Source organism: Synchiropus splendidus, chromosome 4, assembly GCF_027744825.2.
Source record: "Synchiropus splendidus isolate RoL2022-P1 chromosome 4, RoL_Sspl_1.0, whole genome shotgun sequence".
Classification (NCBI taxonomy): Eukaryota; Metazoa; Chordata; class Actinopteri; order Syngnathiformes; family Callionymidae; genus Synchiropus; species Synchiropus splendidus.
In genome coordinates this window covers 22,073,980-22,087,586 of record NC_071337.1, presented here as the reverse complement: position 1 = coordinate 22,087,586, position 13,607 = coordinate 22,073,980, and the positions used below count along the sequence as shown (strand labels likewise).

Here is a 13,607-nt window from a genome sequence, read left to right as displayed (position 1 = left end):
AATGTGTGCGCTGTTATTTTTTGGCACTGCCAATCCCATAATACACTCAAGCAGTGTACCATGATAAACGAATACTGTAGGTTTAAATTGTTGGTAGGTGTATGTGTGTGTGACTGTCTATCTGTACGTGTCCCTTGACGGACTGGCAACCTGTTCAGGTTGTCCCTCACTTCTCACTCTGACTCACTATAATCTCATATGTTACTAATTTACAGTGAAGGGGACAAATGGCTCATGAAAATGATGGACTTTTCATTTTAATTTATTAAAAAATCAGCTGGATAACATGAACAGAAAATCCATGGAAACCAGTTCCCCAGTGCTGCAGAAAAATACACTTAATTTGATATTTTTATAAATAAATATAACGTGACCAACAGAACAGTTAGATCGAGACATCTTGAATTTACATTTATAATCCAGTAGTCCCTGATCATGAGCAGTCCAGTCTTTCTCATCATAGGTGGGGAAACTTACATGTGTCATCTTAATTTCAGAAGCTACGATGACATTTTTGGGCCCTCTGCTGGAGAGAAACCTTCTGTCTGCATCTTCTCCTTGTACTTTAAATAGTCCCTCCTCTTGGTGAAGTATTTCACCTGTCATGAAGCCAAAAAAGACAAGTTAGCTGGTTATCAGAAAACAGCAAAACTGGACCATAAAGTACTTTACCCATTGAGCAGGGCAATTTGACTCAAACTCTTTCTGGAAGTTCTGGCAGGCTGACGTGTTGTCATTGCTATCATCCAGACATTTCCACAGAAGGTCTCTAGCGTCCCAACAGGCCTTTCTCTCCGCAGAGTTTGGAGCTGACATGACCACTGTACGAAAGGTAACCAATACACACAGTAAAGCAAGGACTTTAAACATCAAATTCACAACAGAAAACATGAAAAGCAAATAAATAAAAAGGCTTATTTGTGGTAGTATGTTAAGTGCATGTGCAAGGTTTACCTCTTTAAATTACTTCTACATGCATGAAAGAAAATTCAGCTGCGCTCACATAAGACACCATTACCTGACTTTGACAGCGACTCTGACGTTAAACCTGCAGATATTAAACCTTCAGGAGTCTCTACAGACGCACTTGAGTTGTCTCACTTCATAAAAGCGACGAAAAGACTGTATCCGCAGAAGAGAATTGAGTAACACAGTCGGGCTGTGGAAAGTGAAGGACGCACGGGTCGCTAGAAGATGACGTCACCAGCGTGCATCATGGTTTAACTCTTTCGTCATGCACTAATAAACCTGCTCAGCTCGAATATGTCCGTACGCATTGAGACGTTATGGTACGGGTCGAACGTGTCTGTATGAAATGAGAACATGACGTTTTCATTTCAGAAATCCCAAGTCAGATGACATTTTAATGAAGGAACAATGACTGAAGATGTTTTTTAAAAGGCACTTGCGTGTACTGTGACGCGTTGTAAGGTAATTTAAAAGGGAACATGACGAGAAATCATTACTCGAAGGGTCCTGATTCAAAATATGGATTCACGATTCAGTTTATTTTCATTTACAACACTTTACCCATGGAGGGCGCCCTCTACCACTGGTTGCAACATTCCACCTGTTTCCCCCAATTTTCTCGACATACACAATTTCAATTGACAGATCAATGTCAAAGTAATCGCTTAAAAATCCATCTGCTAAATAATTATGTGTCATCTGACATCACCACTGATAAATGCGTTTTTGTGTATTTAAATTCACATCATGAAGTTTCATTAAGTTTAGTTGAGCTTGGCAGTCGGCGCAGACGGACTAACATGTTTTTCTCTGTGAACTTTCTCCTCTTTCCTCCCTCTCTGAAGAAAGCTCTCAGCGGTTGCCATGGTGTCCTGCGGCAATTCTTCTCAGTTCATGTGCCTCTGAAGTGGACCTGAAAACAAGCACTCAGAGGCCCCGACGTGTTCCTCATGGCCAAACTCTTTGGAGACTAAGTGTTTATCATTAAATGTACGTGTCGCTTTTTGGAGCGACAGAAGTTCACTCAGTGAACGACATGCACTCGAACTGGAGACATATCAGGTTTGCAATTCCTGAGATTCTAAAAGGAACACACTCACGCTCATGTTTTAATGGTTTTTATTTTTGGAAACCTGGAAATATTACGATATGATTTCCAACTTGAGTTCAGCGGCTTCTATTGTTATTATCTACCGTCTTGACAAGTAGCGTTACTTACGTGTGTAAAATGTAATAAATAACAATAAAACGAGTTCATTGTTAGGAGGCTCTTCACTAGTTGGACTAAACTGTCTCGATCAGTTGCTCAATAACCCTGCTGATCACGGTTCAGAAGTATCTGCTCAATGAAAGTGGTTCACACTGACCATATGTTCACAACACTGGCTGTTGCACTGAAAACCCAAGGCCAGCGCAGTCACAACACCTGAGTAAAGGCTTTCAGAGAAAATAGTAACAATAACCTTTTTTTTAGTTTGGGTATTAGTAGTAGTATAGTCATTTTATTTTACTTTATTCAAAATCCTTCTCAACCAGTGTGAGGCTCCTGAAACTTGTTACTACTGACATACTTTTAGAAACATAAATTAAGCTCTGGAACCAACGTGCCCTGAGGAGGCTGAAAGAAGCACAGGGAGAACAGAAACACACACAAAGAAAGGACCCAACCACGATCCAAGGCTAGTGTTACTGCAGAGGCTGCATCTGTGTGCACACAAATCTTTATCATTGTGAAGCCCTCTATTTTGGAGCCAAAATGATCGCTTCTGCCTTGTAAGGTTCTATCTATACAGCTAGGAACGTGAACTGGTGTCCCAGTAAGAAGATCCGCGGCCTGGTGATCCACATGTGAAACAAGGTCTGTTGTGTCTAATATACTAAGGTACAATAAATTACTGCATGAAAAGCAGATGACCATGTGACTGCGGCCTTTGTTTGCCATGTCACACACGATGGGTCATCCTTGGGTCTGCAGACCCTATAAGAAGGGATTGCCATGGAAGTATATGATTATATAATAATAATATTATTATATTTTATATCCACACATGGACAAACCTTTTGAATCGGAGTTGGAAAATATCTCTGGTATGCAATACAAGTCCAGTGATTCACAGTTAAGGGTAATGTGTTACATGGCTAGCAACTGCAACGCCATAGGAAATCCCAGTTCATGTATGAGCAACCAGTGTTCACAGCTGCTCTATTCTCCGTTCACTGAGTTAATAGTCTCGCTCAGTGATGCCAGGATATAACAGTGGATCTAACGGTGTATGATAACCTACATTTTAGGTTATGCTGCACTCAGGCTGTAAGCTGAGAGGTCAAATCTACCTCCTGCTACATCATTGATGCTGACATGAGTGGGATGCATGTATATGTATATATTGATATCTATTCCATTAACTCACATTGTGAATAAATAATATATATATTTTTTCAAGGTGAAAAAAAAAAAACAGTACAAGCATGTCGGTGTCCTATGGTACTTAAATCCTGACTTGTTACTCATATTTTCTATGTATGCTGACCTAAATTGACAAGTCGAAGGAATGTAAACTGTAGGCCTGGTTCAACAAGACATCACGCCTCGGTTCCTCACACCACTCAGCTTTACTTGAACCATCGTTGCTTTGATCAGCCTTAAGTGAACCCTCGAACCGACGCGGCCTATGGGCCTGCTAGAGCTATCTCCATTAATACACAATCATCAATGAAGGTGTTGCACATTTCATCATGACAGTGGAAAGTAAAGTGTAATTTTGATGGATGGATAATTAATACACCACATTGCTGAACTGTTCTGCGGCCATTCAGGGTGAGACAACACTGTCTGGTCTGTGCGCTTGTTGGCACTGCCATCCCTGCTTCATTATTATATTATAACAGTAAAACAGTAATGGTATAACAGTAAAAACTCTTCATGAAAGCACCTGTTGAAGCAGTTCTGAAAATTAATTAGAACAGTTTATGATATTTTCAGTTACATTCCAGTCCAATTTTCTCACCAGTTTGCATCAAGTGGATTTCCCCCCCCCAATTTTTCTTAAGTAAATTTGATGAATATGACTTGCACCAGGTTCTGCAGCTGGATGGACTTTTCGATGAAAAATAAATATCTTTGTGACGATCACATGGTTTCATGTCATTTCATAAGTAGATTAAATATGGTTATTGAACACAAATGAAATCAAGAGTAATGAATTAGTTCTATTACTTACTTGCTCTATAAAGGTGGTCTGGTTTAAACGGACTAAACTGACTAAATTCAGTGAGCCAATCAAATGTCAAATGGATTGACAGATTGTGGATTGAAATTTGTGTGTTCAAAAATCCTGATCATGCAGATTGAAACCTTTTCTCTTTAACATTTGCATCGTTGAGTTACAGTAAGTGGTTATAAAAAAATCGGTCTTTGAGAAGAGACAAACTCTTCAGTGACACCTCAAAATAAACTCTGCATAACAATAAAGGCCTTGGCTTTATAGAGCTGAGACAGGACCTTTAAATAACCAGATCTGATGCCACTAGTTGAACTAGACGAAGTTACACTGTTGTGATAATGTCTTAAATTTAAGAGATCATTTGCCAGCTTTCTAAAAAAACATGGCTTTGGGATATCTGAAGTTGTGGTGATATTATTTCAATCTCATCTGGTCCATTGACATATGCAGTGTGTGTCGGACAGTACTGTTTTTACTAAGAATGAGCTACTGTCTTAGTGGCTAGATAACAGAATATGATCCATATTGTGTTTCATTTTTGTGGCAACAATATAACTATGGTTCAGTCCTTATTTTCACTGACTTAGGGATGGCTGTTGAGCATGTTTGTAAACACGTCTAATGTCACCCATTCTGTGTGTATACCATGAAACACAGTGAAATAAGCATCACCACCTTTAAATATTACATTTTGACTGTGCCATCTTGCAACTGAACTCTGAGTCTTGGGGGGGGAGCAGAGAATGTGAGCACTTGTCTTTTATTCTTGGATCTTTCTGTCTTCATTTATATTGTATTATATATTATATATATTATATTTGTGTGAAGCGTATGATCGCTTGTGACCCTGCTCTCCACACCTAGCCTGATGTTCCTTGCCTGAGAGGTTGCGAATTCCATCAGCATGTCTTGGGCAGTGATCAGAATAGGTTGTGGTTTGGTTTATACCCAGGGCCTAAAAATGATCCACGCCCTCCTCATATAATCTGGTATAAGTCCGACTGGATATCGTAGTCTATATAGGCGACCCTCACAGTTGCAGTTGATGGCCAGTAAACATGTGTTAAGAGCTTTGAGTCGCATGATTATGATGATGTTTGATGAAAAAAAAAATATTTGGAAGCCAGATTATAAGGTTCAAAGCTCGGTCAGAACACACACATCAGAGAGTGACACACACTCCCACACCTGCTCATTTTCAGCCTCCAAACCAGGCCAGCAGGCAGGTTTACAAGTTTCTGAATCTGTTCATCACGATGACGATGAGTGATGGCCATGACGTTGTGTCTCAGAGCAAAGCACTGAAATTTGGTCCATGTAACCAACCCCTCCTCACTCCCATGGCATGATATAAAAGTGGACTGTATTGACAAAAGCAGCCATCTGTTTTTTTACATTGATCTGTGTCATTTTACGCCTGACTTGACCTGACTTCGCTTTTATCACAACGGTGACACGTATGCGATATTGAATTATTCCTGTTTCCTCCATCTCTGTGAGCTAATAGATGAAATAATGCAACGGCTAACGAAGCGTCTCCTTCCTTTAATTAGCAAGACGCTAATGTAGACAAAGCGCTGCCGGCGTCACTTGAGCTAATTTATTCGGCAGTTGAAGCGGCATCAGATGAGACATGGAATAAACCGAATCTAAACTGTATAATTGGCACAGATTGTTTCCATTCCTGTAATACTGGCAGCCACTGAGGTATTAATTAAAAATGAGACACACGCGCCGGACACACACACACACACACACACACACACACACACACACACACACACACACACACACACACACACACTGCTGTCAGACATCGACCAGTGTTTATCATGCCTCCACTGGGCAGTGCTGACCTTCAGTTGCTACAAGTGGAAGTCAATATCACTGTCAATTGTCCGAAACACACATGACAACTTGTAGTGACACATACGTGCATCAATGAGTCGGACTTGACTGGTCATGAATACATTAATACCAGAGCCACGATATTGTGTAGCCCTGTACCACAGCCCAAACATGTTATGGCATGAGTCACTAGACCGTTGCGGATGTTTGTATCGGCCAACATCCTCTCAGTGGATTTTTTTTTACTCCTTTCCTATTGAGGAAATTCTCTTGTGACCACCACATGAATGCATAAGTATTTCGGAAGAGGCGAGCTCAATATTGTCTCCTTAAAAATTTTAAACCTCACACTATAACTATGAGGTTCCTTTCCCACAACTCGTCCACATGCAGATGAACTACTCCCGGAAGCTGCCAGCTCGGTGTATTTTCTAACAAACATCCAAAAAACATGTTGGTCCAACAAGTGGGACGGAGCTCCCTCCTGGTTTAAAGAGGATTATCGTCTTAATTTATGCTAATTGATGCGCAGAGAGAAGTGAGGACTGCGAGTTATTGTGAGGCTGGAGTTTGTCTCACGCACACACAAGTTCCTGCTGCACTGGGGTTTGCAGCCTGTTGCTCGTGAACTCTAGGTACTCCCCACTGTTGGTGCAGTATCTGGTGAGAATTTGGGAATTTACCAAATATCCACCAGAGACCCTTGGCGGAGGTGGGCGTTCGAGTTTGGTGGCTGGTTCACAAAACCACAGGCTCTTTATTTACAGCTCTGAGGCTGATTAATGTTTCTCATGGGCCATGTGAGAAACTGGGTCTGAATCCAACATTCATGATCATTTGCATTTGGACAAAACATTGGAGAGGAAATACAGTATAAAATCAAGTAAGTCACTAAGCGGAATAACCAACAACAATATCTGAAACTTTCCAAAATAAATAAATACATCTCAATATGTGAAGCGAATATCAAACATTTTAAAGTTTTGTAACTCGATGCACATAAGCCAAACTGGAAATAAATAAATAAAGATAATACACAAATAAATATCAACTAGACTTTTCCAAATAGATGAATTAAAAAAATACATTCTCATGTACAAGCGTGCATTAGGACAAATCTGATTAAATGGTGCAGGATTTTGAGAAGTTACATAAACATTTTACCTCGGATATATTTTGCGGAGCAGAAAACTAATACTGATTTCATTATTTCCATTTAACGCTCTCTCCCTCTCAGTCGCTCTCTCTAAAATATATATAACGTTTCATATATTAATAAATGCTGGTAACGGGGCCATTTAAAATGGAAGCTTCTAAATGAAGACAAAACATATTTAACTCAGTATACGATATAACTCCACGATTTTAAGCCAACTGACGCTCCAGTAATCGCTGCCGAAAGTCGTCTCCACTGAGGGCAGTGGGCGGCGCGCCTCCCCGTGCGCGTCCACATCCTCATACGAGCCCACCACATCGCTCCTCGACCCAAACCCAGCAGATCCAAGTCGAACCTCGCTGCTGATAGATCGGTGTCAGCGCTGCCACAGGAAACATGAGTCGTTAATTCGTCTGTTTCGCTCCATTCGCACCGCAAAAACCCCAAATCCATTTTGATTTGAACGGCAAAAGGGTGGTCGCCAGCATGAAGCCGAGACTTCTGAGGAGAGACCTGTTCGCCTTTCAGCTGCTGCTCCTCAGCCAGATGGGTAAGAGAGCGACCACCTCGTGGCGAGCGACACTTGTCTCTTGATCTCCGGCAAAAAGCTTCGCCGTGTCGCACTGATTTCACTCTGCTGTCATGATGTCTGCTGATTCCGAACACGTGTGTAAGAATGAATGAAATGCCATCATAATCTCTGTCAATCCGGTTCAGATTACTCGATTCATTTCCGACAGAACACGACAGCGCGTGTTGCAGGTGGTTGCAGCAGCAGCAGCAGCGACGCTCTCGGTTCATCTCCGCGGATTTTGAGAAGTTCATGAGCTGAGATTACTGGGGAGCTGACTGACCTTAACTGAGCTGACAGAATGCCCTCACATAGACAGTTCATGAAAAAACATTATGACCACCTCCTCCGCATGTCACCAAGCTGCAGCGGTTGGTGCTCAGCAGTGGTCAGTACCTATACAGTGAGGGGTGGTCAAGCAACTGAGCACTTCATAAAGACCATCTGATCTTTGTGTTGTATGCACACAAATAATCTAAATATGCACTTCTAAGTGATGATATGGACTGCCTTTAAGCATCAACTATTGTTCTTTTATGCTTTAAGTAATGAGCATAACTAGGACCGGAAGAATTAACATAATATAATGACAGTAATGTGCTGGTTTATCACTGTAACCTCGACGATAGTTTTACCACACATCAACAGGTTTTGAATGTCCATCACTCTTCTGCCTCATGATGCAAAGGGCTGCGTTGAACAAGTGTCTCTGTGCTTCTAAACCAATGACAGCATTTGGGGTGGGTCCCGGGCGTAGACATGGTAGCGAGACTATAAATGGAGGCAGGTAGCGGATTATTAAATGGAAATTTTCATTTTAAATTCCCTCTGGACGACGGTCAACTAACGGCTATTTTCATAGTCAACTAGACACCGACTTCCTTAATGACGTGACCTGTGCGGGCTGATGAAAACAAATGAAATGTTATAAACACATTTATATTTCTGAGATATTTTGCATTTCAATTTTAATTGCTAAAAACGTGGAGTGAAAGCTATGTGTCCTTTGATGTGTGTGCCGTAGTCTGGACGTTTGGGGTTGCAATGGTCCTACAGAGTTTAATAGTAGATGATAGTCAGGTCATTGCCGCTCTATTTGTAGCCACTACAAAGCTGCACCTGCTGTACGTATGGCTGTAGCACTTCTACTCTCAAATGTCATTTGAGTGTGAGACACGCCATCACAGCTGGAAAATCATCCACAAAAGCAAAGACTGGAGCACCTTCTGGCAGCATGTGGCAGAGGTGTGGACAAACACAAGTCAGACAAGCGGACTAACTGATTGATTGAATGCCTTTATTCATCCCACAATGGGGAACTTTTGAAAAAGACTACAAAATACAACAATAGCATGGTGAAATGAACTAAAAGTCCAACAATGACAGTGAGTCCAGTCCATTAAAATGACTGAAGATGTAAGGCTGAGAAATGTTCTCTGGATGGCAATGAATGGGAGCACGTATCTAGACGTGCCATCATGAGAAGACGTGCTCAGGTTGTATGGGACCGTCTTCGCAACGTGCGTCAACTGTTGCTCTAACTGTTTGATATTGCTGGGTAATTATCTTGTAGTTACAGTGCATTACCGTAATGGCCAGTGAGGCGCCAGTCTTTGTTTATTAGTAGGACTATTAAGATGCCTGTTTGATTCTTTATTTTTTTTGTTATATGAATAGTACCATGACAGTATATTGGATTCCTGTTATGAGAAGTTTCAGAGATGTTTACAAGTTGTGTCTCTATGTCTTGCTTTGGTCTGTGTTTGGAGGATTTGGAATATGGTGTTTCTGCCACATGATTCTTTACCTTACACATACATACATTAACATTTGTGTGCTCTCATAATGTGTCAGTCTTAGTACTATGTAAATAAAATGCACAATGCACTACTTTTGTGATTCATGCCATTGCGGCGCCGTGGTGTCTCTCAGCAAGAAGGTTTACGGTTTGAATCCAGCTCTGGACCTTTCTGGGTGGAGTTTGCATGTTTTCCCTGTGCCTGCATGGGTTTTCTCCGGGTACTCCAGTTTCCTCCCACTGCCTAGAGACATGCTCACTAGGTTAGTTGGGATAGACCAACCGATTACTTAAGTAGTAGCTTAATTTAGTCTTTAAAGTAATGTCTCTGGTGCAACCCTGAGAAATCACAGTGCATGTTTAACCATCAGTCTCATGACATCATTCATGTAGTAATGTTTGCACCTAAGGGATTGTGAAGTTCACGTCATGCTGCTTGGAAAATGCCCTCACTCCTGAGGCACCTCTGTGCCAAGATGTCCACATTGCCAAGTAATATTGCTGATCTTACCCCTGCTAGTGATGGCGTCGGTCATCACATGCCGACAATGCCGATGCCCTGTCCTGAAGTAATGACGGCCCTTTTCACAGCTCTAAGTCATGAAGTTACTGATGTTCTGCCTCTGCTATATGATACTGCTAATGTTATGGTGATGTGGCTAATGTTGTCAGCCTCAGACAACAATCAGAAAATCATTTGTTCCTGCACAGTTTCCTGTAAAGGTTGTCCTTATCCAATATTGCAATCAAATATCAGTCCGTTTTCTGTACATTCTAATTTCCTTCTGCAAATCCAAAACATTGTAACAGGAATTGTTGGATCAATTAGTGTGTGTGGTGGTGGTTGTCTGTTTACATGTAAAGGACTGGAGACCTTTCCAATGTGTCTTTCCAATGGTCTCCTGTCACCCCTTTGAGGAAATAAGATGTAAATGATGAAACTTTTATCATAGTTGCTGAGCTCTCTTGTAACTGTTTTTCATGGGTTGCTATGGGAACAGAAGGTAAATGCTTCTGTGCATAAATGTAGCATCAAAACAACCACGGGATTGTGAAAAATAAAACCGACAATTAAGTAAAGTGTCAGATATGAGCAGCCGTGGTCTGTTGGACTCTTGCTTCAGTAGCATATGCTCTCGCCGGCGCCCCCTCTATACGCCCTGATCTCAGTTGGGCTCACACCTGCCGTTTCCTGTGTCTATATGTGCTGGTCAGGCTCAGTGGTGGCCATGTGTCTCTGTAGATGCCAGATTGTGTAGATCAAGTGTTGGTGTAAAACCAGGCAGCGTCGGGAGTTTGCTGGTCTTTAACTTTGCAGGCATGAAGCATCTTTCCACTCAGCTGAGACAATGTTGCCAAGACTTGCAGTTTTTGTACTTCAGCTTGAAAACGAGACCTTGAGATTGTGCAATTTTCGACTTGCGAAGTGGCAGTGGAATGGAGGTGGGATTGATGGATCGGTGGCACGGCGCCTGCGGCTGGATGAAGCGACACAAACACGGCACGCTTGTTATTGATCGTCTCACAGCTCGACAGCATCCATCAACCTGTGAGAGTGTTTGTGCTTCCAACACTTTCCTCGCGTCTGTGCCGCCTTGTTTTTCATCATATGTTCTGTGAGATACCATCTGTCTGCACCGCGCCTGGGGAGCATCCGGTGGCACAATCGAAGCCTGATGGTGAGGATGTAATTGGCTACAAAGTAGTGGCACCCTCACTTGGGCACTGTTGGCAGCGCGAGAGACTAACTATGAATAATTGATGTAAACATGAAGCGTTAAAGACACTGATGCAGACTGTGTTTTGAAGAATTAATTGTTCTTGTCGTAGAAATGTTTGGAGGCGTTCAAACTAAGGGCACAAGTCCAAGTTTGTTTCAAAGCTCCGCCGTGTGACTTCACACCTCTCTACCCATGTGACATTCTAGCAGTACTCACTCTGGCCAGCAGGGGGCCGTATAGCCAGAAATACTCTTCGAGATCAATTAATTTTACAACAAAGAAGATGCAGTCTCACCAGTCGCTGTTGGCAACTTGCGCTATTGTTGGGTGATGGTGATCTTCGGCAAAGGATTGGTGATGCGGCTGGTGTAGGTACGAAATGTGTCCGCTGACCAAATGTCTGCCGCAGGATGATGACGTCACAGCCGACATATGCAATATCTTTTTTTTAATGTTTTAATGAGCCAGAGGAAATTGAAATAAAGGATTTCATGGCGCTTTCTACCACATGCGTAACATTTATTTCCACAAAATACAATGTTTGTTATCGGATTGTTTGCGAAGTTTATGTCCGTTGTTCTCCACAGTCTGCGCAACAAAGCGTCGTGATTGGCTGACTTGTACAGAGCTTTGTTTTTCTTTGGTATCGCACAACAAATCACAATAGACTCCACAGTAGTCACTTATACACCTCCAGACACATTTTTATTCATTTGCCTGGGGGAATATGCATCAATGAAGGAGTCTTCACCTCTACCAAATCGGTCCTACCTAAGGATGGGCGATATGGACAAAAGAAGTTATCACAATAAATACATATTCATTCCATTTCATGTGTAGGACACTCTGCAGTCTCTCTTGTCTCTCACTGTTTTATGATGAAACTTATTAATGGAGTTTGTCTGCAACATCATAATTTATTTATGTTTAAATATAATATGTATATATAAGTGTAGAGATGAGAAATTCAGTGTTTCATGTCTCTGGACAGACTGCTCTGCCAGTTTTATTCAGGGGTTAAATTGAGCCGTCTGTCAGCTGTATCTCATGTCTCTCAACAGTTGACTTTAACTATGGACCAGTCTGGATACATTTCCTAAATGTTATTGAAGAAATATTAGAAATCATGTGAAGAAATGATCATTTAGTCATATTCTATTCTCCAAATCATTAATCATCAATGAACTGTCAGTCCTTTGTAACATTTCTCTCACCTAAAATAGTTGTTTTACATTGCCTTATTGAAGATTTCACTGATACAGTTTCAGAATTTGTTGATGGTCCCCAACTGATGTCGGGTTGTAGCATTAGCGCTGCCAGAAACATAATGGTGGAGGACATAAAGGAGGTTAGAGAATATGTGGCTAAAAGCAATACTACAACATAAGTTTGGGATGCTCTTGATATCTACCACAGAATATTCAGATTGGATTGGATAGATAAGGTTGTGTTCTTTCATCCTGCTAAATACTTAACCGGACTTGAGTGCCTTGTTTGCGCTGAGTCGGTGGCCCACGGTGATACTTCAAATGATCCTCCCTGCCGAAATACAATGTGAGGACATGGAGAGTGAATAAGGATTATTTCATAAGTCCTCTCCACGCGGCAGAGAATACAAATATGCTAGATTTAAGGACGACCTCAAAAGCTCTTCACAGATGTGCCCAATGTTGAGTGTATGATTGATGCTTGAAACACTCCTTGGTTCGAAAAAAGAGACATGAACTCTCAGAGAAAGGCAAACTATTCTCATTTTAATATCAAATATTGGTGAAGAATGTCACATTTACATACTAGTTGGTTTGAGAACAGCACCGACACCAAAATATGAACTGAAGAAGTAGACTGAAGTGAAGAGTGTAGGAGGATGCATAACAAGTTGTTATCATAGTTCATCCAAAAAGACAATCTCTGGAGCCCTTCTGAAGATAGAGCGCATTCCAAATAGGCGTAAGAGTTTCGTCTTCCACTTGAGAACCATGGTCTAGATGTGCTGACTTCCTTGACATGCGTTACCGATTTTTAAATTTTTTTTTCTGTGATTTTTGACAAGAGCATGAAATATGAAACATAGCTCCACATTGCAGCAATAGATTTGTGTCTAACCATATGCTCATCTCCATCTACGTTGTGCTGTTAAACACACGTTCTGGCGTGAAGCCAGACAGCAACCAACGATTCTGCCTCTTTGATCACATTCCTGTGTGACAGCCAGCGTAGGCAACATACTGCAGGGATTTTCTGAGGATGGTCCTGTCAAGCTCTGACAGTCTATGGCTCATAAGACTTTCATTTTTCGTGCACTTGTTTCCTCAGGTGA

The 13,607-nt window shown here is 41.5% G+C and overlaps 2 protein-coding genes across 6 annotated transcripts in view; one reads left to right on the top strand and one right to left on the bottom strand.

The window, feature by feature from the left end:
* Positions 1-246: 246 nt before the first annotated feature.
* LOC128756887 (cytochrome c oxidase assembly factor 6 homolog) lies at positions 247-1,169 on the bottom strand. Its single transcript, XM_053861692.1, has 3 exons — positions 1,019-1,169; positions 673-821; positions 247-599 (listed from the first exon to the last, which is right to left on the bottom strand). The coding sequence occupies exons 2-3, from the start codon at positions 814-816 to the stop codon at positions 501-503; spliced, it is 243 nt and encodes an 80-aa protein (XP_053717667.1). The 5' UTR covers positions 817-821; positions 1,019-1,169; the 3' UTR covers positions 247-500.
* Positions 1,170-7,497: 6,328 nt separating this feature from the next.
* Positions 7,498-13,607, top strand: part of ptprz1b (protein tyrosine phosphatase receptor type Z1b) — a 49,792-nt gene continuing 43,682 nt past the window's right edge. For 4 of the 5 annotated variants that reach the window (XM_053861958.1, XM_053861956.1, XM_053861957.1 and 1 more), the window contains exon 1: positions 7,498-7,747. In XM_053861958.1, coding sequence (XP_053717933.1) covers positions 7,684-7,747 — 64 coding nt within the window. In that variant the 5' untranslated portion in view covers positions 7,498-7,683. The remainder of the gene's footprint in view (positions 7,748-13,607) is intronic. The other variant, XM_053861955.1, reaches the window with a different exon arrangement.

Coding starts and splice junctions, on each gene's coding strand:
- LOC128756887 (XM_053861692.1), bottom strand. CDS start 816: ATGTCAGCTCCAAACTCTGCGGAGAGAAAGGCCTGTTGGGACGCTAGA. Junction 600..672: donor CAAATTGCCCTGCTCAATGG/GTAAAGTACTTT, acceptor GCTTCATGACAG/GTGAAATACTTCACCAAGAG.